The sequence below is a fragment of the Astatotilapia calliptera genome, chromosome 17 (assembly GCF_964374335.1).
Source record: "Astatotilapia calliptera chromosome 17, fAstCal68.1, whole genome shotgun sequence".
NCBI lineage: Eukaryota > Metazoa > Chordata > Actinopteri > Cichliformes > Cichlidae > Astatotilapia > Astatotilapia calliptera.
In genome coordinates, this window is record NC_137438.1 from 23,730,013 (window position 1) to 23,750,385 (window position 20,373).

Here is a 20,373-nt window from a genome sequence, read left to right on the forward strand (position 1 = left end):
CATCTTTATCATTTATAATACCCATGTACCAAGCTCACAATAAAAGTATGGCCTTAAGTCAGGAATACAATAAAAACAAGCTTTTAACCTTCACTCCCAATTACAAAGGTATACATGCAAATTACGTGTTAAAGGTGTTTGACCTCAGCCTACTTTAAAAATAACAGGTGTCTGTTAAGGAGGCAGAGTGGGTGGATGATGATGTCATATAATTAATGCTTGTATGTGAACCCCAAACATCCACACAGAAATCCCCAAAGCCAAAGAGAACTTTAATAAAGGTTTGACATCATAACATCAATATAAATACGTGACTCTTAACAGAAAATACCAAATTAAATTACAAAATATACAAAAAACCCCCAAACATTAAAAGCTTGTTTTCCTCTCTCTGTAACTGCTGTTGAGCATCCATGGTGATAAAGCAGGAGCTTCCTGTGTATTCCAGGGTGGAAGAGTTAAAGCCATTGTCCATGCTGTCCTCAAACTGGGGTGTGTAGAGGTGCCCCCACAATGAAGGAGGTTATAAGAGACACGTAGGGAGGTGGACAGCGAGACCATTGCTAACAGACTGTTCCTCTGTTGTGTCAGCCCAGCCTCGCTCTTCCTCTGCTGGCATCAGTTTAACCCAGGACCCATCGATCAGACTGTGAGGATTTCAACTGCACAGACTCGCTGCTCTCTCCATCCTCCTGCTGAGACGCACATATTAGAAATGTTACGTGTAAAATCAAAGAGACATGGTAAGTCTTTACACGTGAAGTAAAATTTACTTTATGCACACCTTGTTGGCAATGGCGCGCAGTTTCCCCAGCAGCGAGGGTTTCTGGGCGTAGACCACGTCGTCATCGGGCTCCTCTCCTTCAGCCAGGCCACAGCTGTCTGCAGCTGGCAGCTCACACTCTTTGTTGGCAGACATTACCAGACGAGAGTACTTGTACTCCAGCCTGGCCACAAACCACAGGGTGTGAATCACAATCAGGCAGTGTATCATTTAACATCAGACAGCATCCGGTACGAGTGTATTTTTAAACAGAAATTCGTTCCATGACTTATCTATTTGACTCAGCTTTCTGAAGAAAATCACGCCTCTTATGTACTCAGTCACCCCCTTCATGCCCGGTTACTCATCTCTCACAGAGCTGCTTTTCTTTTCTTTTTTTACACTGATGTCAAATGATAATCATTTTCAAAGCCTAATATTAAGACAATTTCCTTTGTGGGATATTGTTGACACTTTTCCATATTTTTTCACTATATTCTCACTTAACTGAAAATATCTTCGTTCTTCTTTCTTTTGTTAACTGTAATTTTTATTTATGTGATTTTCCTTTTTCCTAACACTTTATAATAAAGCCCTAAAAGTGCAATTAATCTAGAATTAAAAGTAATTTCCGTACATTCAATCTGAAATTGCAATGTAATTATATAGTCATAGAAATACTTAGCATTGGATACACTAGAATAAGGGAGTAATGCACAAATTATACTGTTAGTGATTTTAAGTAGCACATAATTTGGGCCTATGCCCTGCAGCGTTTGCTGGTGTTTATTTTTTCTTCTAAGCAGGAAGGGGAGACCAGCCCTTATTACATATTTATATGTAATATAAGAGGACAATTCAATAGTGGAACTTCAATGATATACACTAATATAATGCATAAACAGTGTAAGATAGGGAAATTTGATTTGTTTTTCCACTAAAATATATTGGAATTATGCACTACTTAACATTACTTAAACATTAGTTAAAGTTACTTAAACGTTACTTAAAATTAGTTACACATTACTAAAAAGTATTTCCAGTGTAAATTTTAAACTTTACTGTGAAAGCTCTAGCTACAAATGAATTCATGATGTAAGGTAAAATACACGAGGATCGCACCCTTGATTGGAGGCTGTGCTATAACTATAAATATTTGTCTTATGTCTAGAATAAAATTTCATTCAATTTCTTTATAAAAAAAATCAATCACTGTTAAATCTACAGTCTTTCCCTCCACTAAATATTCTCACTTTTTCTTTGGTTTATCTACTTACAGTGACCTTAATCACATGATACACAAACATTCAGTGTGCTGTATTTGCACAGACAGATAGATACAAGAGGTCACAATTACGGTGATAATAAAGACAGATTATTTCTTTTCATACACAAGCATGTTCTCAATCCTGCTAGCCTTTAAAATACATTCAAGATGATAGTAATCATAAAGGGTTACAAACAGATTTTTGAGTTCACTCTGCAACATGTTTACGATTCACTGATTTGCAACGCTGGGCATTAAAACTGTCACCGGTGCCTTCAGGGTGAAGAATTTGCTGTCACAGACAAACATCTCTGACCACTAATAACAATTCGCTGTGATCTTAATGAGCACATTGGCCTGCTGTTAGGGTGCCTCTTATTACCTCTTGTTTTTCTTCCAGAAATAGCAGGTGAGGGAGATGAGCAGCACGGCCACAAAGGCCCCGCCTCCAACGCCGACCTTAAGCCATAGAGCGATGGCCTCACACGGGGAGGAGCTCCGGGGAGGCAGAGACACTCCTTTGGTGCACAATTTGGGCTCGTTCCACACATATAGAGTTTCCTGATGACATGAGGGGATTTACATTACTGATTAATGTGTTTTCTCAGGTTATAAATCAGTTTGTTCCATTAAAACATTATTAAACTGGTTTTGGCTAAACCATAAAAGTTTAAATGTGTTTTGTTTTTATTTTTTCCTGCAAAAAATCATGTTGTGGAAAAGATGAGGCAAATTAAAAATGTACTTTTGGGTCTTAACTTGAAAATGTCTCACAATGTGAAGGTAAAACTTTGCATGGTTTTACCAAAATCACTCACTCACTGTGCGCGAGGCAGTATGAGAGACTCCGGCTTTCTGTGAAGTAAATGAGGTATGGGGAAGGTGTGAGTTACCTGGACGCCTCCCTTGCATGCTCCCTCTATCCGGTGGTAGTCGTCCTCAGTGCAACGTGGACAAGCGCTGGCACTCTCCCACAGGAAGTGAAACGTGCATCCATCACATGTTCCTGCTGGACAGGAGCTGTCAAACACACAGATCAGTTATAGAGCTGCTAAGAGTAGTACATTTGTTACCTATTAGTTATTGAATGTTTTTGTTAACAAAGTATAAAAATAAACATCAAATCTATACAGAAACTACACTTTAACTGATGTGCAACTACCTGGGTACGGAGAGCTCTCCTCGCTCAGACTTCTCTGGGTTACAGCGAACGGTGATGACTGAACTCCGACCCAGATCACATGATGCCGTCACCTGCGTTGAACTGAAGGAACACAAACACACATCAGGGACTTGAACACAACAAAAATATTTGACTGTTGCTTCCAGCTTTCTTTTTTCTTTTTACCTGTAGAAGAAATTGATGTCGGGAACATCCTGTGAGTTTTCCGGGAAAAGATCTGGTTCGGCACTGACACCATTGAGAACGGTGTCTACTGTCGCTCCTGAAAAAACAAAGGGGAGAGAGATCAAGGTGGTTTTTACCAGCTGATTATCACAAAACTGCCTGACGCTATTCAACCAGCACCAATCTGGGTGATCCAACCCAATTAAAACTGTTCACCCAGGGGTACAGCAGGGGGCGCTCACGAGTCAGTCCCAAATAAATCTGTTTCACAAATTGTTTCCATTAGTTTTTCTTATAGTGAAACGTCAGAATTCTCTTAATCCAACCTGATTGGTCAGTTAAGGCTTTACAAATAGACACCCTCCACTGATGGGACTTGATTCCATATGATAACTAGACTTGAGAAATGTAATTAAACCCTAAGTGAAACTCCCAGGTATGTATATGAAGAAGCTTGGCGGTGGTTGAAAGTGAGTGACTCAGGAAGTTCTGTTTAGGCCCTTACCAATAAAAGTGTCAGCAAGGCTGATGGATTGCGAGGAAATGGCCATTCTGAAGCCCCGCCCATCCGATGGGATGATGGTCGACTGACAGATAAAGCTGTCCACTGAGTTCACGAACTGAGCTGCGTCGCTCTGGTCGTCTTTGTTGGACACGTCTGTGACGTTATCGGTGCAGACAGCAGCTCTCTTTCCCTGCAGCCAGCGCCAAAATGAATCTGTCAGTGTATAATTTCTCTAATGTCAGATTATTTTCACATCTATTTTTCACCGCTTTACATCCTAACGAGATGTGGACACGAACATCTCATCTCACGGTCAAATATACAATATATCCACCATCCATCCATCCATTCGTTTCCGCTTATCCTTTTCAGGGTCACGGGGTGCTGGAGCCTATCCCAGCTGTCATAGGGCGAGAGGCAGCATACACCCAGGACAGGTAGCCAGTCTGGCGCAGGGCTAACACACAGAGACAGACAACCATTCGCACTCACATTCACACCTATGGGCAATTTGGATTAATCAATTAACCTATCCCCACAAACTGCATGTCTTTGGACGGTGGGAGGAAGCCGGAGTACCCGGAGGGAACCCACGCAAACACGGGGAGAACATGCAAACTCCACACAGAAAGACCCCGGCCTGATGGTGGAATTGAACTCAGGAACTTCTTGCTACGCGGCAACAGTGCTAACCACCGTGCTGCCTCAATATATCCACCATTAAAAAGTAATTCTCAGTATGTTTTTTAGATCACAAGAATTTAGGTGACTTCATACAAGATAAGCAAACTCAGTTCTTATATCCCTTACACTTCAAACATTCAATAAAAAACAGGTGAAAGATAAAAAGAACAAAAGAACATTTAAATGATTTTTAAATACGTTTGCTTCACAGGCTGATCTCTGAAGTGTTTTTGAGGCTGATGTAAGCAGAAAGCAGGTCAATTACCCCGTGGCCACACAGGCTAATGTTGAACAGATGAAGGTATTTTGTGCCTTTAGAGGTGAAACTGGGCCCGATGGTCAGTGAGGCCACATCGCTCAGGGCGCTGAGGTCAAAGGTCAGGGTGCGGTTGTTCAGCGTGTGGGTGAAGGAGCAGTCGCTGTAGCACCGGGAGTGTTCCTGAAAGAAAAAGGAAAAACATGATCTCTCTTAACTGGATAAAAGTACTAAAACATGATGATCCAGAATGAGGTATCATGACTGCAGGGCTCTCACCTTGTTACTGATACTTCCTGGTCCACACGCGACACACGCGTCCTGGCCGTAGGTTTGTCGCCCAGCCAGGTGTGTGTTGGGGGGACACTCCTGGCATCGGTTGGTGTCTCTGTCGATGTAAAAACCAGCTGGGCAGGGAACGCAGGACGAGCCGGCACGCTGGGAATTCTGAGGTACCAGAGCGCAGGCACGGCACGCTGATGCCACCCCATCAATCACGTTCGTCAAGTTGATGGAGTAGATCTTCACCGTGTCAGCAATGAAACGACGGACCTATAGACAAAAATATGCCACCGCAATTCCTTGTTGGATATCTTGATATTTGAGACAGCCTCACTCTCGGCAGAGCCTTAATAACGTTGCTTTAACAGCTGACGCCATGAATAAAAATCACACGACTGAAAATCACTCACATCTAGAGCATGGTTAGTCCTCTGGAAGGCCCACGTATACGTGACGGAGGCGTTTCTGGTCATGCTGTGCGAGTACGACTGTTTGCCCTTACTGCCCTCCCAGGACTCCACCACTGTGGTGCTCTTCCTGTTCACGTCCTGCAGGGGGCGTGCCAATAAAACACAAAAACAAAGGATTTGCTAACTGAGCAGTAACACGCAGAACACCATTATAAACCAGACCTCGATGATGAGACGTGACCATTCTGACTCACTCAGTAAAGTTAGCCACCTAATTACCACCTTCTGCTGGAAATGAACACAAAGAGGCACACACCATCATGAAGTAGAGCTCGCAGTCGGCTGAGCAGATGGTCTCGAACACAAAGGTTATCCGGCCAAACTCGCTGCCGGTCATCCCTGAAAGCGAGGCTGGGACCCTGTCACCAAACACAAACACAAACTCGCATTTAGTAACACACAGATCCTGTTTGTCATCATTAGGACAGGCTGGTTTCTTCTCTGTACACAAACACACAGACTTACTTGAAGCCGGGGACATGCAAGCTGAGGATAAGATAGTCATTATCCGAACTTCCTGCTCCGCTGCGAATGTGATCTCCCGCCACCTCCCATCCTATGGAGCAAAAGGCGCGATGCACTCGTATTACACCTCCGTAATTCTCCATGACAGCATATGAGAAGTTGTTTTACAACATTATCCACAATTAGCACAGCAGTAATGGGTAAAAAGTGGTTGCAGGTGATTTCAGCTCGCAATTCAAGCTCAACACAAAGCCCATTTTCCACCCAGACGTGTTCATTCTGACTCATTTGTCACTGTCACCTCTGCATTTGCTCTTAGTGATTAGATACACGGGGAATGGCTAGTGTTGTAGTTTCCTTCACTGTGTTTACATTTTTCATGTAAATTTTACTGTAATTAACCAGAAAATTAATATTTGACATTTTCTGCTTTTTCTTTTCTGTCAAAGTGCTTTGTAAAGTCTGCAGCTGAAGGTGTTACATAAACAAAGTATTGTTATAAATATATCTACTAATGTGTCAGGCATCCGTGTGCTCACCGTTCTTGTCGTCACATTTGGAATTGCCCACGTTGAAACAGGAAGTCTTCATGTTGGAAGGCAGCACGTTCCACCATTTATACTCGTAACCCAACACCGGCTCGGTACCTGCAGGGCACTGTGCACACGCTGGCACACACACACACACGCAAAGATCACATAAAAGCTGTTTAGACACGACAATGACATTTACCTCCTGGGTACAAAATTGTGTTTGTACAATCTTTTCAGCCGGGTCGATCTTAAACAAATTCATCTCATAATGATGGACAGAGGTGATCATTATATAAGCAGATGGAGAGGCTTTGTAAACTGCTGGGAGGACGTCCAGCCTTTGAATGGAGAATAATGAAGGAATTAAATGAACTTTGGTTTTTATTGGAAGAGAGCTCATTTGCAAGTACAGGATCCAGCTTAAGTGTACAAGTTGTATGACTGTTGTAATTGTTTTTATTAGTTATAGTATGTTTGCAGCAGTTTACAGCATGCCACATCTATTTACATGCATTTATTTATTGCTTTGTAAATGTTTGTTATGTACTGCTTTAAACTCATTTTTCATTTTTTACTTGTATTTTATTTTAATTTGAGTACTGCTTCTTTAAATTCTATATGTATTTATACCTTAAATGCTTTTCTAAAGCATTTATAAGTATCGCTAACCAGCTCTTGTATGAACACGAAGCAGTGGAAACGATAAAGATGTTTAGATTGATGAAAACAGATTTAAATTTTATCAACACCAGGGTGAGGCCGGTGAGGATAGGTGTGAGCAGGTTTACCGTAGGTGCCGTCCGAGTGCGTTCCAGGTGGGCAGGGCAGGCAGGTGGAGTCGTTGCTGTTGTAGTAGCCGGGGTTGCAGGGAGGGCAGGGCTCTCTCTGGCCTGTTGCCGGCAGCTCCACGGCTCCTGTGATGTTCTCCACGCAGATTTTTGGCTCCACCCAACGATACAGCACCTGTGTCTGTAACAAAGCAGGTTTAAAGCAGGAAATTCACTCTGCTCAAGCAAAAACAAACACCTTAAAAAAACAAAGGTGAGATTTTTTTACTGCCCTGTAACAAGGTGCACTTCTACAAAAGCCAGTCGGCATGCTGCCTCTCAGGCTGAGTTTTCATGGGTTGTTTATCGCACTGAGAGACTTTACCTGCTTTTGCTACAACACTAAATGAGCCGTCGAACACTTTTAATGATGCATTTTAATCACATCTGTCTTTCTGTGTGAAACGTTCACGGTTTTTCATACGTACAGTGTATAAAATTTGAGTGCTGTACATATCACGTGACAGGCAGTGTCAGAAATATGTGACAAAGTAAATAAAAATAATAATAAATAATAAACGAGATGAGAGAGGAAACAAAAAGTAAGTAAAACATTTAAAAGGTGAAACCATTTTAGATACACGAATACCAGCTGCACAAAAGGATTAAAAGTAAGGAATAAAGAAAGTTACTATTAAAGCAGTTCAATTAAAAACAAATATAAAATAAATACAAAAATGATCAGGCACGGAGGAAGCCAGCTTATAAAAATATTTAATTTAATTTTCTTCATTAATATATTTGGTCATTATATTAAATATGTTCAAAGAACCGAGCCTGGTTCTCCCAAAGGCTTCTTCCTGCTAAAAGGGAGTTTTTCCTTCCAACTGTCACCAAGCATACGATTGTAGGGGTTTCTTTTTTTTTTCATGTTGTTGGGTCTTTACCTTACAATATAAAATGTCTACTGTTGTTATTTGGTGCTGCATAAATGCAATTTGAATTAAATATTAATAAGTATAAATTAGTACGCTTAAAATAATACCTATCCCTATCCATAACCCTTAGCCTAAACCTAACATAACCTGATTATAACCCCGACACTAAAACCACATTTTGAGTCTCAAAATTGTGGGGATGTGAATTTTGTCCCCATATGGGACTGATGGTCCCCACAAGTATAGTAGCATTCCAATTTTTGGTCCCCACAAAGATATATAAATATGGTACACACACCCACACACACACATATATACACTCGCTCTGGTTTTCCTTGTTGACTTTGCATATGAGTGCGACACAGGGCGTGTTTATATGCATATCTGTCCTTGTGTATTTAAAAAGGTCATTGTGTGTGTGTGTGTGTGTGTGTGTGTGTGTGTGTGTGTGAGAGAGAGAGAGAGAGAGAGAGAGAGAGAGAGAGAAATATGAAACATGCAAGCGCTGCTGACCTTCCCCTCGCTGTCGCAGGCTGTGTGGATCTGGAAGTAATCCTTCTCCGAGCATGGTGGCCTCTCCTTACATTCAGGCCATCCCTCGTCTGAGAGAGGACGCAAACACAGAGGCAGGATGAGCATCAGCAGAGACCAATGAGGTGCTAAAACTAAATGAATCTATTATTATTATGAGGGAAGGTGTTTCCTTAGCCGTCTCCTCAGAGGAAATATGCAAGCTTATTATTACTGTAAGTTCACCATGTCAAACATGAGAGAGAGCTTACACTGTTTACATTATGACTGAAATAATGTAAACACTGTTTGTTGTGGTGCTGTTGGGCGTCCTGTACGTACGTGAGTAGTGGTGTTCGGGGCAGGGCGTACAGGAGGACGCCCCTTTCACAGAGTAAGTGTTGCTGGGGCAGGGCTGGCAGGATGAGGAGCCGGGGGTCGGGCTGAACCAACCGGGTCGGCACGGGAAACACTCGGATGTGTAGGCGACACCTGGACAAAAGTGTGGAGATGCTTTAAGTATACGCACACCTGCAAAAAGCATCCGACCGTGAGCTGGAGGTCAACTTTTACCTTCTATTTGGATGTTCTTCAGCAGCACAGGCTTGACCATCTTCCCCCCCACCAGTATCCCAGTGGTTCTCCAGTACAGGATGTTGGTACCAGACTTCAGGCTCACCTGAGGCCAAGGTGCACACAGTGAGCCACACATCACATGATACTGCAGCAGCTTGCACACACAGAGGTAGAAACACGTGCTCACCGTGTGTGTGTCCCATTCTCCATTGTTGGTGACTTTTATCCATTTCTGATCGTCAGTCTGAGCCATTTCCTGGCATTGCTCATTCTGGACCTGAGAACAAGTTAACACAGAGGTTATTATCTACACAAACAAGCAAAAATGACTCTTCTTCAACATTACCTGCTATTAAATTCATTACGGATACGGACAAACGCTACACCCAGAGTATAACTTGAATAAACTTGCACAGCCTTGTGTTTGACTTTTTAAAGCACTACATTTCATCTGTATGAAATAGGCTTAAAAACAAGTCAAGCTCATACAAACTCAAAACTCATCAGCTAACAAATATCTGCAGTATGACTGTTTCTCTGTGCAAAGGTAAGCTCAGCCGCCTCCTGACTACCTTCATTATTCTTTAACCAGTAAGAATAATTAAAAATGTCTTCTTTCATAGCAAGCTTTTAAAGGTCTTGCATGTAAGTTTTTTAATAGCATAAATAGAATGAATCATACTTATGTTTACATTTATTTATTTCTACTTTGTGGAGTGTATTCTATTATTGTGTCGTATTATTGTTATAGTTTATTTTTATTGGTGCTCTATTCATTTTGCTACTGTAATTATGAGAAATTCTCATCTTATCTCATATTAAAAATGAGTGATTTGGACCAGATTTTTCACAACACTCTCAAGGATGCAGTTTATGAGCAACACAAGTTACTCCCGTAATAAAACAACTTCAACCAAGCTGGGCAAGAGGCCGAGCACACTACAGACAGGTAGTCGTCTACAACCAATTTACAATCACTAATCATCTAAATTGTCAATAAATCAAGAAATAAAACACTCTTGGCTTTATTCACTATTTTAGTTACAGGTGCTTACATAGAACTCGAAGAAGATGTTGTTGTCGGGGTACTGATAGGTGAAGGAGACAGAGCCCTGTTTTTCCAGATGTACGGCATAAACCAGGGACACCGTGCACTCGTCACGGTTGGACTCCAGATACATGCCCTGCGGCGTCCACGATGAGCTGCAATGAGAGCAAAACACAGCGGCAGCATACTCCATCTTGTTATATATTCAATAATACATGAATACCCATCTCCATGGTAATGGTAATGCTGTGTGCGCCACCTTTTACAGGCCTGAATGTCCTCTCCATTCGGCCCAGTGTCGAGGAAGCTGGCTAAGCTGGTGAAGCCTGCAGGGATGGCATCCCATTGGTCAAAACGAAGGCCGCTGCCCAAAGAATAAGAACCAGCCGCACACGGCGTGCACTGCTGCGTGGACATCTCCAAAAACTTCCCAGCCGGGCATGAGAAGGCTGAGGGAACAGAGAGGCTGTGTTGGCACGTGCACACACACACACACACACACACACACACACACACACACACACACTGTGGTGGTACTCACAGCAGTCAGTGCCTCTGGTCGGAGGAGGAAGGTCTGAGCAGGAGCCTGGAGACCTAGGGATGGCGACCCTCCATCGTGCCCCTGTGCTGTCACACTCTGTGTACTGGTAGTAGTACTCTGACTGCACGATGATCACACACACACACAAACACACACAGACACGCAGATAGAAAGATCAATAAGGTATCCATTCATGGTTCCCAGGAGATGAGACTGTTTCAAATCTGTGGATTGGTGGATAGGTTGAACTGGACCAAAAATGACTGGTGGTTTCAAATTTTTCCCCTTAGCACTGTTTGCCTAATGTTGCGTAATTTGCCCGCACAGGCTACACACACATACAGTACAACATAGCTTCCCCAATAAGAGCTGACCCTGTGTAGCCTGACACTAACAACACTGCTCTGCTGCTGATTCCACATTCAACAAAAGCTGGTCGTACAAAGGAGAGCATGGAGACATTTACAGGGTAAAAAGATGGCTGACCTCAATGTCCACAGCAACCATCCACCGGTCATCTAATGGTCCATTAAGAGCGTGTTAGCGGGTCATCTTATCAAAGGACTGCTGGCTGTGACCTCATGCTCATTGAGGGAACTGAATGTTCATCCACAGGCCCTCCTTTTTACTTTACCTTTTAGTGCCCTTTAAAATAAAGGGCACTAAAAGGTAAAGTAATAACGAAAAAATGTCTTACATACTATTTATAATGTATCTATTTACAACCTCTGGTTGTATAAGAGCACATGGGGAACCTGAATTGATCTGTAGCTCCAAATAAAAACCTTCCTGGTGACTTTTTTGTGTCAGTCACTAGTTTTTTTCAAGTCGCACTGAATAAAATATGAAGTTCATTTAATATATGAAATCAGGTTTATCTTTGGCATGCTCATTTGTGTCTTTTATACCACCTATTAGTATTTCACAGCAGCTACTTTGATGTGAAATAGAAGGTAAACTTGGGTGTTACTAGTCACAGAAATTACACTTGATTAATGGAATTAGTAACATGTGTTTTCACCTGTTTTCCATTTCAGAAACAAGTCAAGTGTCCAGCCAGCTGTCCATGCATCAGCTGATATTGGACTTGTTGAGTGATACTAGCTTATAGTTTTGAATTTCACACATTATGGTGACCAATCCACAAATTAATCAGTGTGAAACCATTTATAGTGGCGGCAGCACAACAAAACCCAAAGAAAAGCATTCTTTGTACTTTTAAAGCAACTTCCTCTGAGTCCAAAGCCTCGCTCTGGCAGATCTCCATCTCCTCCCTCGATCCTGCTGTTCAACTGGACAAACAAATCAGCTGAGCACCGACTGACATCCGAGCAGCAGCTAATTAAACTGAAACAATCGCAGCGATAAACCTGACAGAGTCAATCGGTGCTAGAGCGATGGCTTTCAGATGTCAGATGTGTGTGTGTGGTGCAGATAAGCCCGAGCTCTTTTAAATGACTAATCACCTCGCCGCAGTGACAAACGTGGCCATTCATGCCGCACCCCCTCCGACAAACACGCCAGCAAACATTCAAACTGAGGCTTTGCCGTGCGAGCAGCAGCATCACCTGCGCTCAGATTCACCTTTCTGTGTTTCTGCACACAAAGAGGGCTAATGTGCTGACAGTGGGGGGAAAGGTTACACTGATAAAAAAAACAAACCACAGGCTAATGCCTTTTGCTGGTCTCCTGGGTGATTCACGCCGGTTGTCATGGAGACTGATGGAAGGAAGCGAGCAGGGACGGGATAAAATTCAGTGCCTCTTTACAGCAGAGGTTTGAGGATTTGATAGGACCCTAATCTCTCTAACAATGTATTTTTTTAAGTGCAGAAAAAAACATCTGGAAACTTCTGAAGCTGTATTAAGGTCATCTTTAGAAAACAGCACACAGCTGTTATATGACCGCTTACTGTTTATGCTTTTTCAGTCAGGTTTCCAACCGTTTTCATCTGACTTACCCAGAAAGCCCATTCATGTGATGTAAAGACCCCCTCAGTAACACCACTTCTCATGCTTTATTTTGATGTACATCTACACTCAGTGTTTAAACCACCAGTAATTTTTATTTTTTCCCTGCCTAACATGATGTTTAGTCACCATTTTCAACAGTTTATCCCTTATTTCTGCTATTGTTGGCTAAAATAAGGAATCAACTTGTCAGTGCCCGCTTTTTTAATGGCCCTGACTCCTGAAGTAAAATTCCCCATTCATTTTCTCCATGTCCAGATGATTCCCTGATGGTTTTGGTTGGTGGATCAAAATATGTCATCGTTGACATTTTTTTATACATTCAACTAAAGAAACTGGAACCAATATGTTTATATGACAGACTGTTGATAACAAAGTGCCTAAAGATAACATTTAAACTTAGTTCTTTGTTGTCTGTTATGAATAGACACCCCTACTCAAGGGGTGTTATGCTTCACCCCTTGAGTTTGGTGCCTTTTGTGTGCTTGAATGTTTCATAGGTCAGTGTTAACAGGTTCAACAAACAAAAAAAAGGTCAGGTACAAGGACTGGACTGAAAATGAGTGAAAAAGCAGCCAATGTACAAAGATGAATGTTGAAAAAGCTTAAAAAACAGGAGAACTGTTTCTCAACATTTCTTACACCTTAAAAAATATAAAAAAAAGTCTGGTTCCTTGGAAACGGGGATCAAGACTTTGCTGATGTTTTCCGTCATGTATTAGACTAATGTTCATTTTGTACCATTGTTCAGACGTTTCACACCTCTTTAAATGCTGTATTTCCATGTTTTGTGTGACAGCTATCAAGCTGAATCTCATCTAATCTAATAATGATAACTGCTCCCAGTGGCTTAGCGGCTCCTTGATGCAGGGTGCGGTAGGTTTTATTGATTTTATAAACTGACGGCAGTGAACTGTTATCTAACACAGGCTGGATCCTGTTTTATTACCCAGAATTCAAACTCTGATGAGAAATTAGTTTTTTATTTATTGAGTTATATTAAGTGTGAAACATTTTTATTTACCATTGAGAGACATTTGCTTATATAATTTTTTTCCAACAGTTAGACGAAACGTTCACTAACACTCTTATATTGTGCATTTCAATAGGAAATTATAGTAAGTGGCCATTAAACTTAATTTGTGACCTCGAAAGTAAAAGCATAGTTGAACTATGCTTGAATTTACATGCACACTGATCCAGTTAATGATCAGTAGTTGTTATTTCCTGTTTTAATCATATATATATATATATATAGCTTTCAGAACATTTAGAGTTTATTTATATTGTCTGACATCATATGGAGTTGTGACTGCCACAGTGTTTGCTGTAACTGATAACTTAGTTATCTAGCTAACAGGATAATGTTAGCTAGGATTAGCTACGTAGACAACTATAAAATAAAAGTCATAAAAATGTTCTTTTTCTATTATTTTCATGCACTTTATTAGCTTTTTTATTTTTATTTTCTTTTGTTTTCTGTTTTAAATACTCAAGTGGTTCATAACTAGCAGCTTTTCTCTGGACCAGGTAAAGGCAGGACATCATAAAATGCAGGAGTGTATTCACAGAGAAGGATATTAAATAAGTAACCCTGATTTAACAAAGAAAATAAACTTGTTTTTTTTAACCCATATGAAATTTTTGTTGTCATATACATGTTATACAGAGTCTAATCTTCAATGATAAGGATACATATTTATCTGTGATAAATTTATGCTAACATTTTGCTGTGAATGTTCCTGCTAAAAGAAAGTTCTTCCTCCCCCCTTTCACCATGTCCTTACCCACAGGCTCATCATTCTCTCTTTAATATTGCAGGATATTTATCTCACAATACAAGGCACTTTTAGAGTTCGATCTGTTCAGTATTACAAAAAACTAGCAAATGAGTCCATAAACAATCGCTATAAGTGTTTGCCGAGCGCAGGGATCACACATTTCTTCATAACTGGATTTCGATTTTCAATCACAGCTGTCGCCCCCTAGTGACCATAAGGATAATGCTAGTTTTTTCATTTACAGGGTATCAGTCCTGGCATGAAAATCTCCCCATCTAGAGGGCAAAAAGCTTCTTCTTGTATTCCTTCAAGTCATCCTTACAGGGTTGAGAGCGAACCGTGCCAGCAGCCTTTCTCTGTCCTCCTCAGCGAGTAATCCCGGTCGGGCTTGCCGGCATGAGGCTGCTCTGAAGGGGATGAGAGAAGGATTCCAGCAGGGTGTTTATAGTCAACATGAACGGCATTTTAAGCCGATCAGCGACGTGAAGGACGAGGCGCACATACATCCGGACCCGAGCTGAGCCGAGCCAATGTAAAGCAGCAAAACGACTTGCAGCCCTTACATTGTTTTTATTTATTTTTGTATTTTTAATCCTTCTTCATTTTATTTTATTTTATCTTAATCTATTCTGCACATTTACTCTTGCATGCATGGCCATTTGACTTGTTGCCCTGATCATTTATTCTAGGATAAAGAAAAAGCAAAGCGGAGCGGGATCTGTGTTTTAAAAAGCAGCAGATATTATAATTATAATAACGACGACGCTCACCTTATTACACGGCCGCAGGTCTCCGGCGCCTTTAACTGATGATGTATGAGCGGCGATGATGATGATGGTGGTGGTGGCGGTGATGCTGAGTAAAAAGCTGCAGCTTGGGGACCGGGAGGCCCACGCCTGCTTCCTCATCCTCAGTCCGGGTCACAGAGCGCCGGGTGTCCGCTGCCTGGAGCCGCGTACTCGAAGCGGGCCGCACAAGAAGAGTCCCTGTCATTGATGCTCCCGCCTGCCTGTCTCACCCACTCTCCCCTCCTCCACCCACAACAGCGTCAACAGGCTGATAATAAAAATCGTTTCCGGTACAGGTTTTCAAATTAAAGCTCTCTTGTTACGTCCTATGAACCTCAGTTTTTATCACAACACCGTTATCCTGGGTTTATTCTCCAGGGTTTTATAATGTGTGGTTATTATTATTATTATTATTAAATTAAAAATATATGCAGTGCACTGGTGTCCTTTCTCTCAGTAAAACTGTGTACGATCTTAAAATAAATGTCTCTGAATATTAGTTAGCGAAGAGAGTTAATCATTCATCTGAATAATGAGATCTGCATCTGATGGAAAAAGATTATAATTTAAAATACAATACATGTACAAATAATTTCTAAACATTTATTTAGTTTGTAATTTTCTCTCTGCAGGATTACAATCACTAGTTGTACCTAAAAATAAAACACCTTGTAACATGGGTCCAACATTTTTAAAACTGAATTTCATCCTGTCTGTATTTATTTTTTTATTCTACATAAACTCCGATTTGGCGATGGTGAGATGTCCTAAAATTGATTTATTTTTCTAATGTTTACACATAGACCATATTATAACATAACCTGTTCACTTTAGTATTCACAAAAAAAGGCAAATTAATGATTTTTAATCTCCTTTTGTACATCGGCTTACAGACTAGATGGTGTTACCTCACTCTTTCTGCAATTTAAAAGGCGTTTGATAAATATTATTTCCTCAGTCTCTTCAGCACATGTAGTCGGACTTGCACTCATAATGCAACAAATCAGGAGATTATGTTTTCTTATTTTCAGTTGTTAAGTTTGATTGCACAGTGTTTGTTCATTTGTGAAGCCACTTATTTGCTATGCAACTGTTATAATGAGTAGTGTCACAATCCATTTGATGTTTACCCTTAAGTGTAACAGAATTCAATGGATCTGTGACAGTCGGGGAAAAAATCCCCCAAACCCCAAAGCATAGTAACATCAGTGACACAATAAACCACCCAGGGATTGGGTGGAATTGATTTAGACATACAAACACAGGATTAATACTACTACTACTACTACTAATTATTATTATTATTACAAAACTTCATGAAGAGCTTTTTATTTCTGTTAATGGTTAACGGTGGTGTTAGTTAGTTGTAACAGCTCTGTTGTGATTCATCATCAAGGTGACACCAGTGACAACTTCTATAAAAAAAAATTCTAAACCTATAGGGCATCAAACCACATGTTGTCAGTCTTGTTTTTCTCACAAAATTTCTTTCTTCTTTCTTTTTCAGTTCTCTAACAACTTCAACTAAATGCTTCATATGAAATTATGATATAAAAAAGAAAAGGTCTGAAAAATGAAAAGAGATACTGGACTCGCCACACCAATTTTTTGCAGCGCTTCACGAAACATGTTATAGATGTCGGCACCGCGGTGTTTTCCTTCAAAATAAAAGGCTTTTCTTAATCAGCAACGCCAGTGACACAACTCCAGGGCACCGTTACTTTGTTTAGATACTTCATAATATTTATTTGACATTTTATGTTTGTCATATATGTATTATTGCAAGATACAACATTGTTTTTTAGTGCTTCATAGACTCAAGGGTTAGTGTTAAATGACCTAATAAGTGTAAATTAGGGCTGCCACGATTAGTCGACTAGTCACGATTATGTCGACTATTAAAATCGTCGACGACTAATTTAATAGTCGACGCATCGTTTGAAGCTTTGTAAGATCACAAAGGACGCAGGAATGAGTAGTAGGATTTAAGGGTGTAATAACGGACTGAAACAGAAGATGGCAGCACTGCATGTACAAGGATGCCAGCTGCCGTTAAACCCCGAAGAAGAAGAAGCTGTGTCCCAGAATTCATAGCGCAGCTGTCAACAATGGCGGCAGCTAGTTAGTTTTAACTTTACTCTTATTATTCTTTCTGGGTCACAAAATAAACGTTTAACATATTTTCAGGCGAGAATGTAGCTGTGTAAACCTCAAATATCTGCTCAGTTTATCAAGACACCACATATTTTCAAAAGCTCTCCGACGTTTTCGGAGACGTCTGTTACCCACTAGCTCGTTAGCTAGGCGGGGGCAAGGCTAACTAGAGCCGTGAGAACACCGGACTCCCGGCAAATCGTTTTCAAACCCACCACTGTCTTTCGCTACTCAGGTTAAACATGATATATAAGTCACTTAGATAACTTAAAATGTTATTGTTTGGCTTTCTTTAGTATTTTATTTGTTCCTGAGTAAATCGTTTTGGCTGAGATTAAAGTTATAGTTTTTGCACAGCTAAATAAACTTCAAGCAGACAGCTGATCATCAGAAGTTTGAGACGCTGGATAATATACTCCGGTGTCCTGTTATATTTTAGAAAGCAAGGAGTTTATTAAACTTCACCGAAACAATCTGCAAATTTCATTAAAAATTAATAAACTACCATCTTGTCTTTATTTTTAGTTAGCACAAACACTTCAAGCTGTAAGCTAATGATAGTTATATAAGACCAGATGCTGCTGGTGCAATAAGCTGTACGCTGTACGTCCAATGGATGATGATCTGATTAGTCGACTAATCACAAAAATAATCGGTGACTAGTCGACTATCAAAATAATCGTTTGTGGCAGCTAGGGTTGCCAACTCCCTGAAAAATAAATAAGGGACACCTCGTGGCCAGGGCCGGGCGACCCAGTTGTCTTCACCCTTCCCAGTGTGGTGAATTTTCTAGCTCTTTTTTTGTGTGTGAAATTATTTTTTTTAACCCTTTGACTTGAATTTGATTTAAGTAGATGTGTATTCTTTGTGATATGAACACATGTGAAACAAATGATCATTTAGCCATTTATTTTTAGCTCAAAATGACAACATTAACACATAAAACAGGTCTCTTTCTTAAACAGAAGCCTGTCATGCTTAACTTTTGAGAATATAAGTAAATCTTTCTTTAAAAGAACTCTGTCCTGCTTAACTTAAAATAATAGAAAACAATAGAAAGAAAAACATTCTTGTAACAGTGCACATTTAGTGCATTTAGTACAATTGGCTTCAGCTGAGGTATTATTTCAGCTTTTCTAATGCTAATCAAATTCAAATTCAAATTTTATTTGTCACGTACACAGTCATACACAGTACGATATGTAGTGAAATGCTTGGACAACTGCTCGTGACCTAAAGAGAACAAAAAAGGAAAAGGCTATGAATAAGATAGGAAATAAATATGAAAAATTAAAAAGGGTAAATTTAACTAGGAAGGAATAAAATATAAATTATGGTTAAAAATGAAATAACTGTACAACACAAATTAGAATGAAGGGTAAATTTAACTGGGAAGAATAAGATAAAATATATAAATTAAAGTTGAAAATAAAATAACTGTACAACAAAATACACAATACACAATATAGAACTATATAAGAATGTAATCAGCTGCTCCCGTTTGAAAACCCGCTTGTTCCCATGATTACGCATCTTAACTCATCATCATTATTCATCTGTGTATTACTTTTATGTATTAGTCATCTATTTGTTGTAATCATCTATCCTTGCAGTTGTTTATTACACAAAATAAATTATATTATCACACTTCTGGCCACATAGCGCTGATATTCACTGCACATGCCCATATTAACTTTTTCCAGCCAGGTGTTTTCCTTTTCCCATTCTTCCCTTTCTCTGAGGGGAACAAACATTGCTGCTCTAACGCTGGGCTCACACTGTGCGGTTTTAGGCCCATTTTGAGCCGATTTTTGAGTGATCGGACCGATTTTGGCCTTCATCGTGTAGTATACGTGGGGTAACGAGAAGTGATTAACACCTCACGACCAGCTCCCGATCATCAATCGCTCGTGAGCCGCTCACACTGCTCGCGCGCAAACACGTAAACGCCGTGAAAAAGACGGAGCAGCACGGCTGTGCAGCGTGTGATCTGGACACAAGCGATGGAGGCACAACTTGTAGAACTTTGAAAAGCTCATCCGAGCCTTTTCGATGTGGCCTCACAAAATTATCACGACCACAACAACCGTGAAAATAGTTGGATCTACATCGCTGCTAAATCACAGCTGCCTGATCAATGTTTTTCATTAGCAATTTAGCAAAGTTGATGGTGGTGGTGTGTTTGTGTGAGTGAAAGACAGAGGGAGAGCGCGACAGATTTTCTGTTATAACCTTAATTTTATGGACGCACAGTGTGAGCACTCAGGTCGCATCAGAGCATCGGGCGGTATAGTGTGAGACCTGCATCGTGACCTACCAACTTTTAACCCCTGCGAGTCAATCGTGCAGTTTGAGCAGGAGCTGAATAACGCGACTGAAAAAATCGCACAGTGTCTGCCCAGCTTTAGGTGTACTGTCGTCCGAGACTTGCACCGCAGTGACGGCGTTTGTTTCCCTGTTGGCCATGCTTCTTGTTGTGGTCATCTGTTGTCTTCCGGTATTTTCTCCGTAAGCGACCTTTCCTCGACCAATGAGATGAGCGGTAATCTGAATTGTCATACTCGAATTGTCATAAGTGTGCTGTCAGCTCATTGGTCACAAAGCAGGAGAGGGGCTGGGAATTATGTTTTCAAACAAAGCGTTAATTCCATAAACATTTATAGACTACTTTTGATTCTCACTGTATTACGGGACAAAGTGCGTCCCTTATTAGCTCAATACGGGACT

The 20,373-nt window shown here is 40.6% G+C and overlaps 1 protein-coding gene and 1 long non-coding RNA gene across 3 annotated transcripts; one reads left to right on the plus strand and one right to left on the minus strand.

Moving 5' to 3' along the window:
• Positions 1 to 191: 191 nt before the first annotated feature.
• Positions 192 to 2,705, plus strand: LOC145421309 (uncharacterized). Its single transcript, XR_013902642.1, has 2 exons — positions 192 to 743; positions 2,431 to 2,705. It is a non-coding gene; the product is annotated as an uncharacterized LOC145421309 (long non-coding RNA).
• On the minus strand, positions 252 to 15,775 carry LOC113008956 (endosome/lysosome-associated apoptosis and autophagy regulator family member 2-like). 2 transcript variants are annotated; one of them, XM_026146935.2, is made up of 22 exons: positions 15,475 to 15,775; positions 10,954 to 11,074; positions 10,672 to 10,861; positions 10,420 to 10,567; positions 9,552 to 9,641; positions 9,362 to 9,467; positions 9,131 to 9,280; positions 8,792 to 8,880; positions 7,362 to 7,542; positions 6,580 to 6,708; positions 6,041 to 6,131; positions 5,832 to 5,934; positions 5,516 to 5,653; positions 5,103 to 5,375; positions 4,833 to 5,006; positions 3,884 to 4,073; positions 3,379 to 3,475; positions 3,193 to 3,294; positions 2,924 to 3,050; positions 2,413 to 2,591; positions 785 to 947; positions 252 to 692 (listed from the first exon to the last, which is right to left on the minus strand). In XM_026146935.2, the coding sequence occupies exons 1-22, from the start codon at positions 15,610 to 15,612 to the stop codon at positions 624 to 626; spliced, it is 3,048 nt and encodes a 1,015-aa protein (XP_026002720.2). In that variant the 5' UTR covers positions 15,613 to 15,775; the 3' UTR covers positions 252 to 623. The 2 variants fall into 2 exon arrangements, with proteins under 2 accessions (XP_026002720.2, XP_026002719.2); XM_026146934.2 differs by having other exon boundaries at positions 252 to 695.
• Positions 15,776 to 20,373: the final 4,598 nt, after the last annotated feature.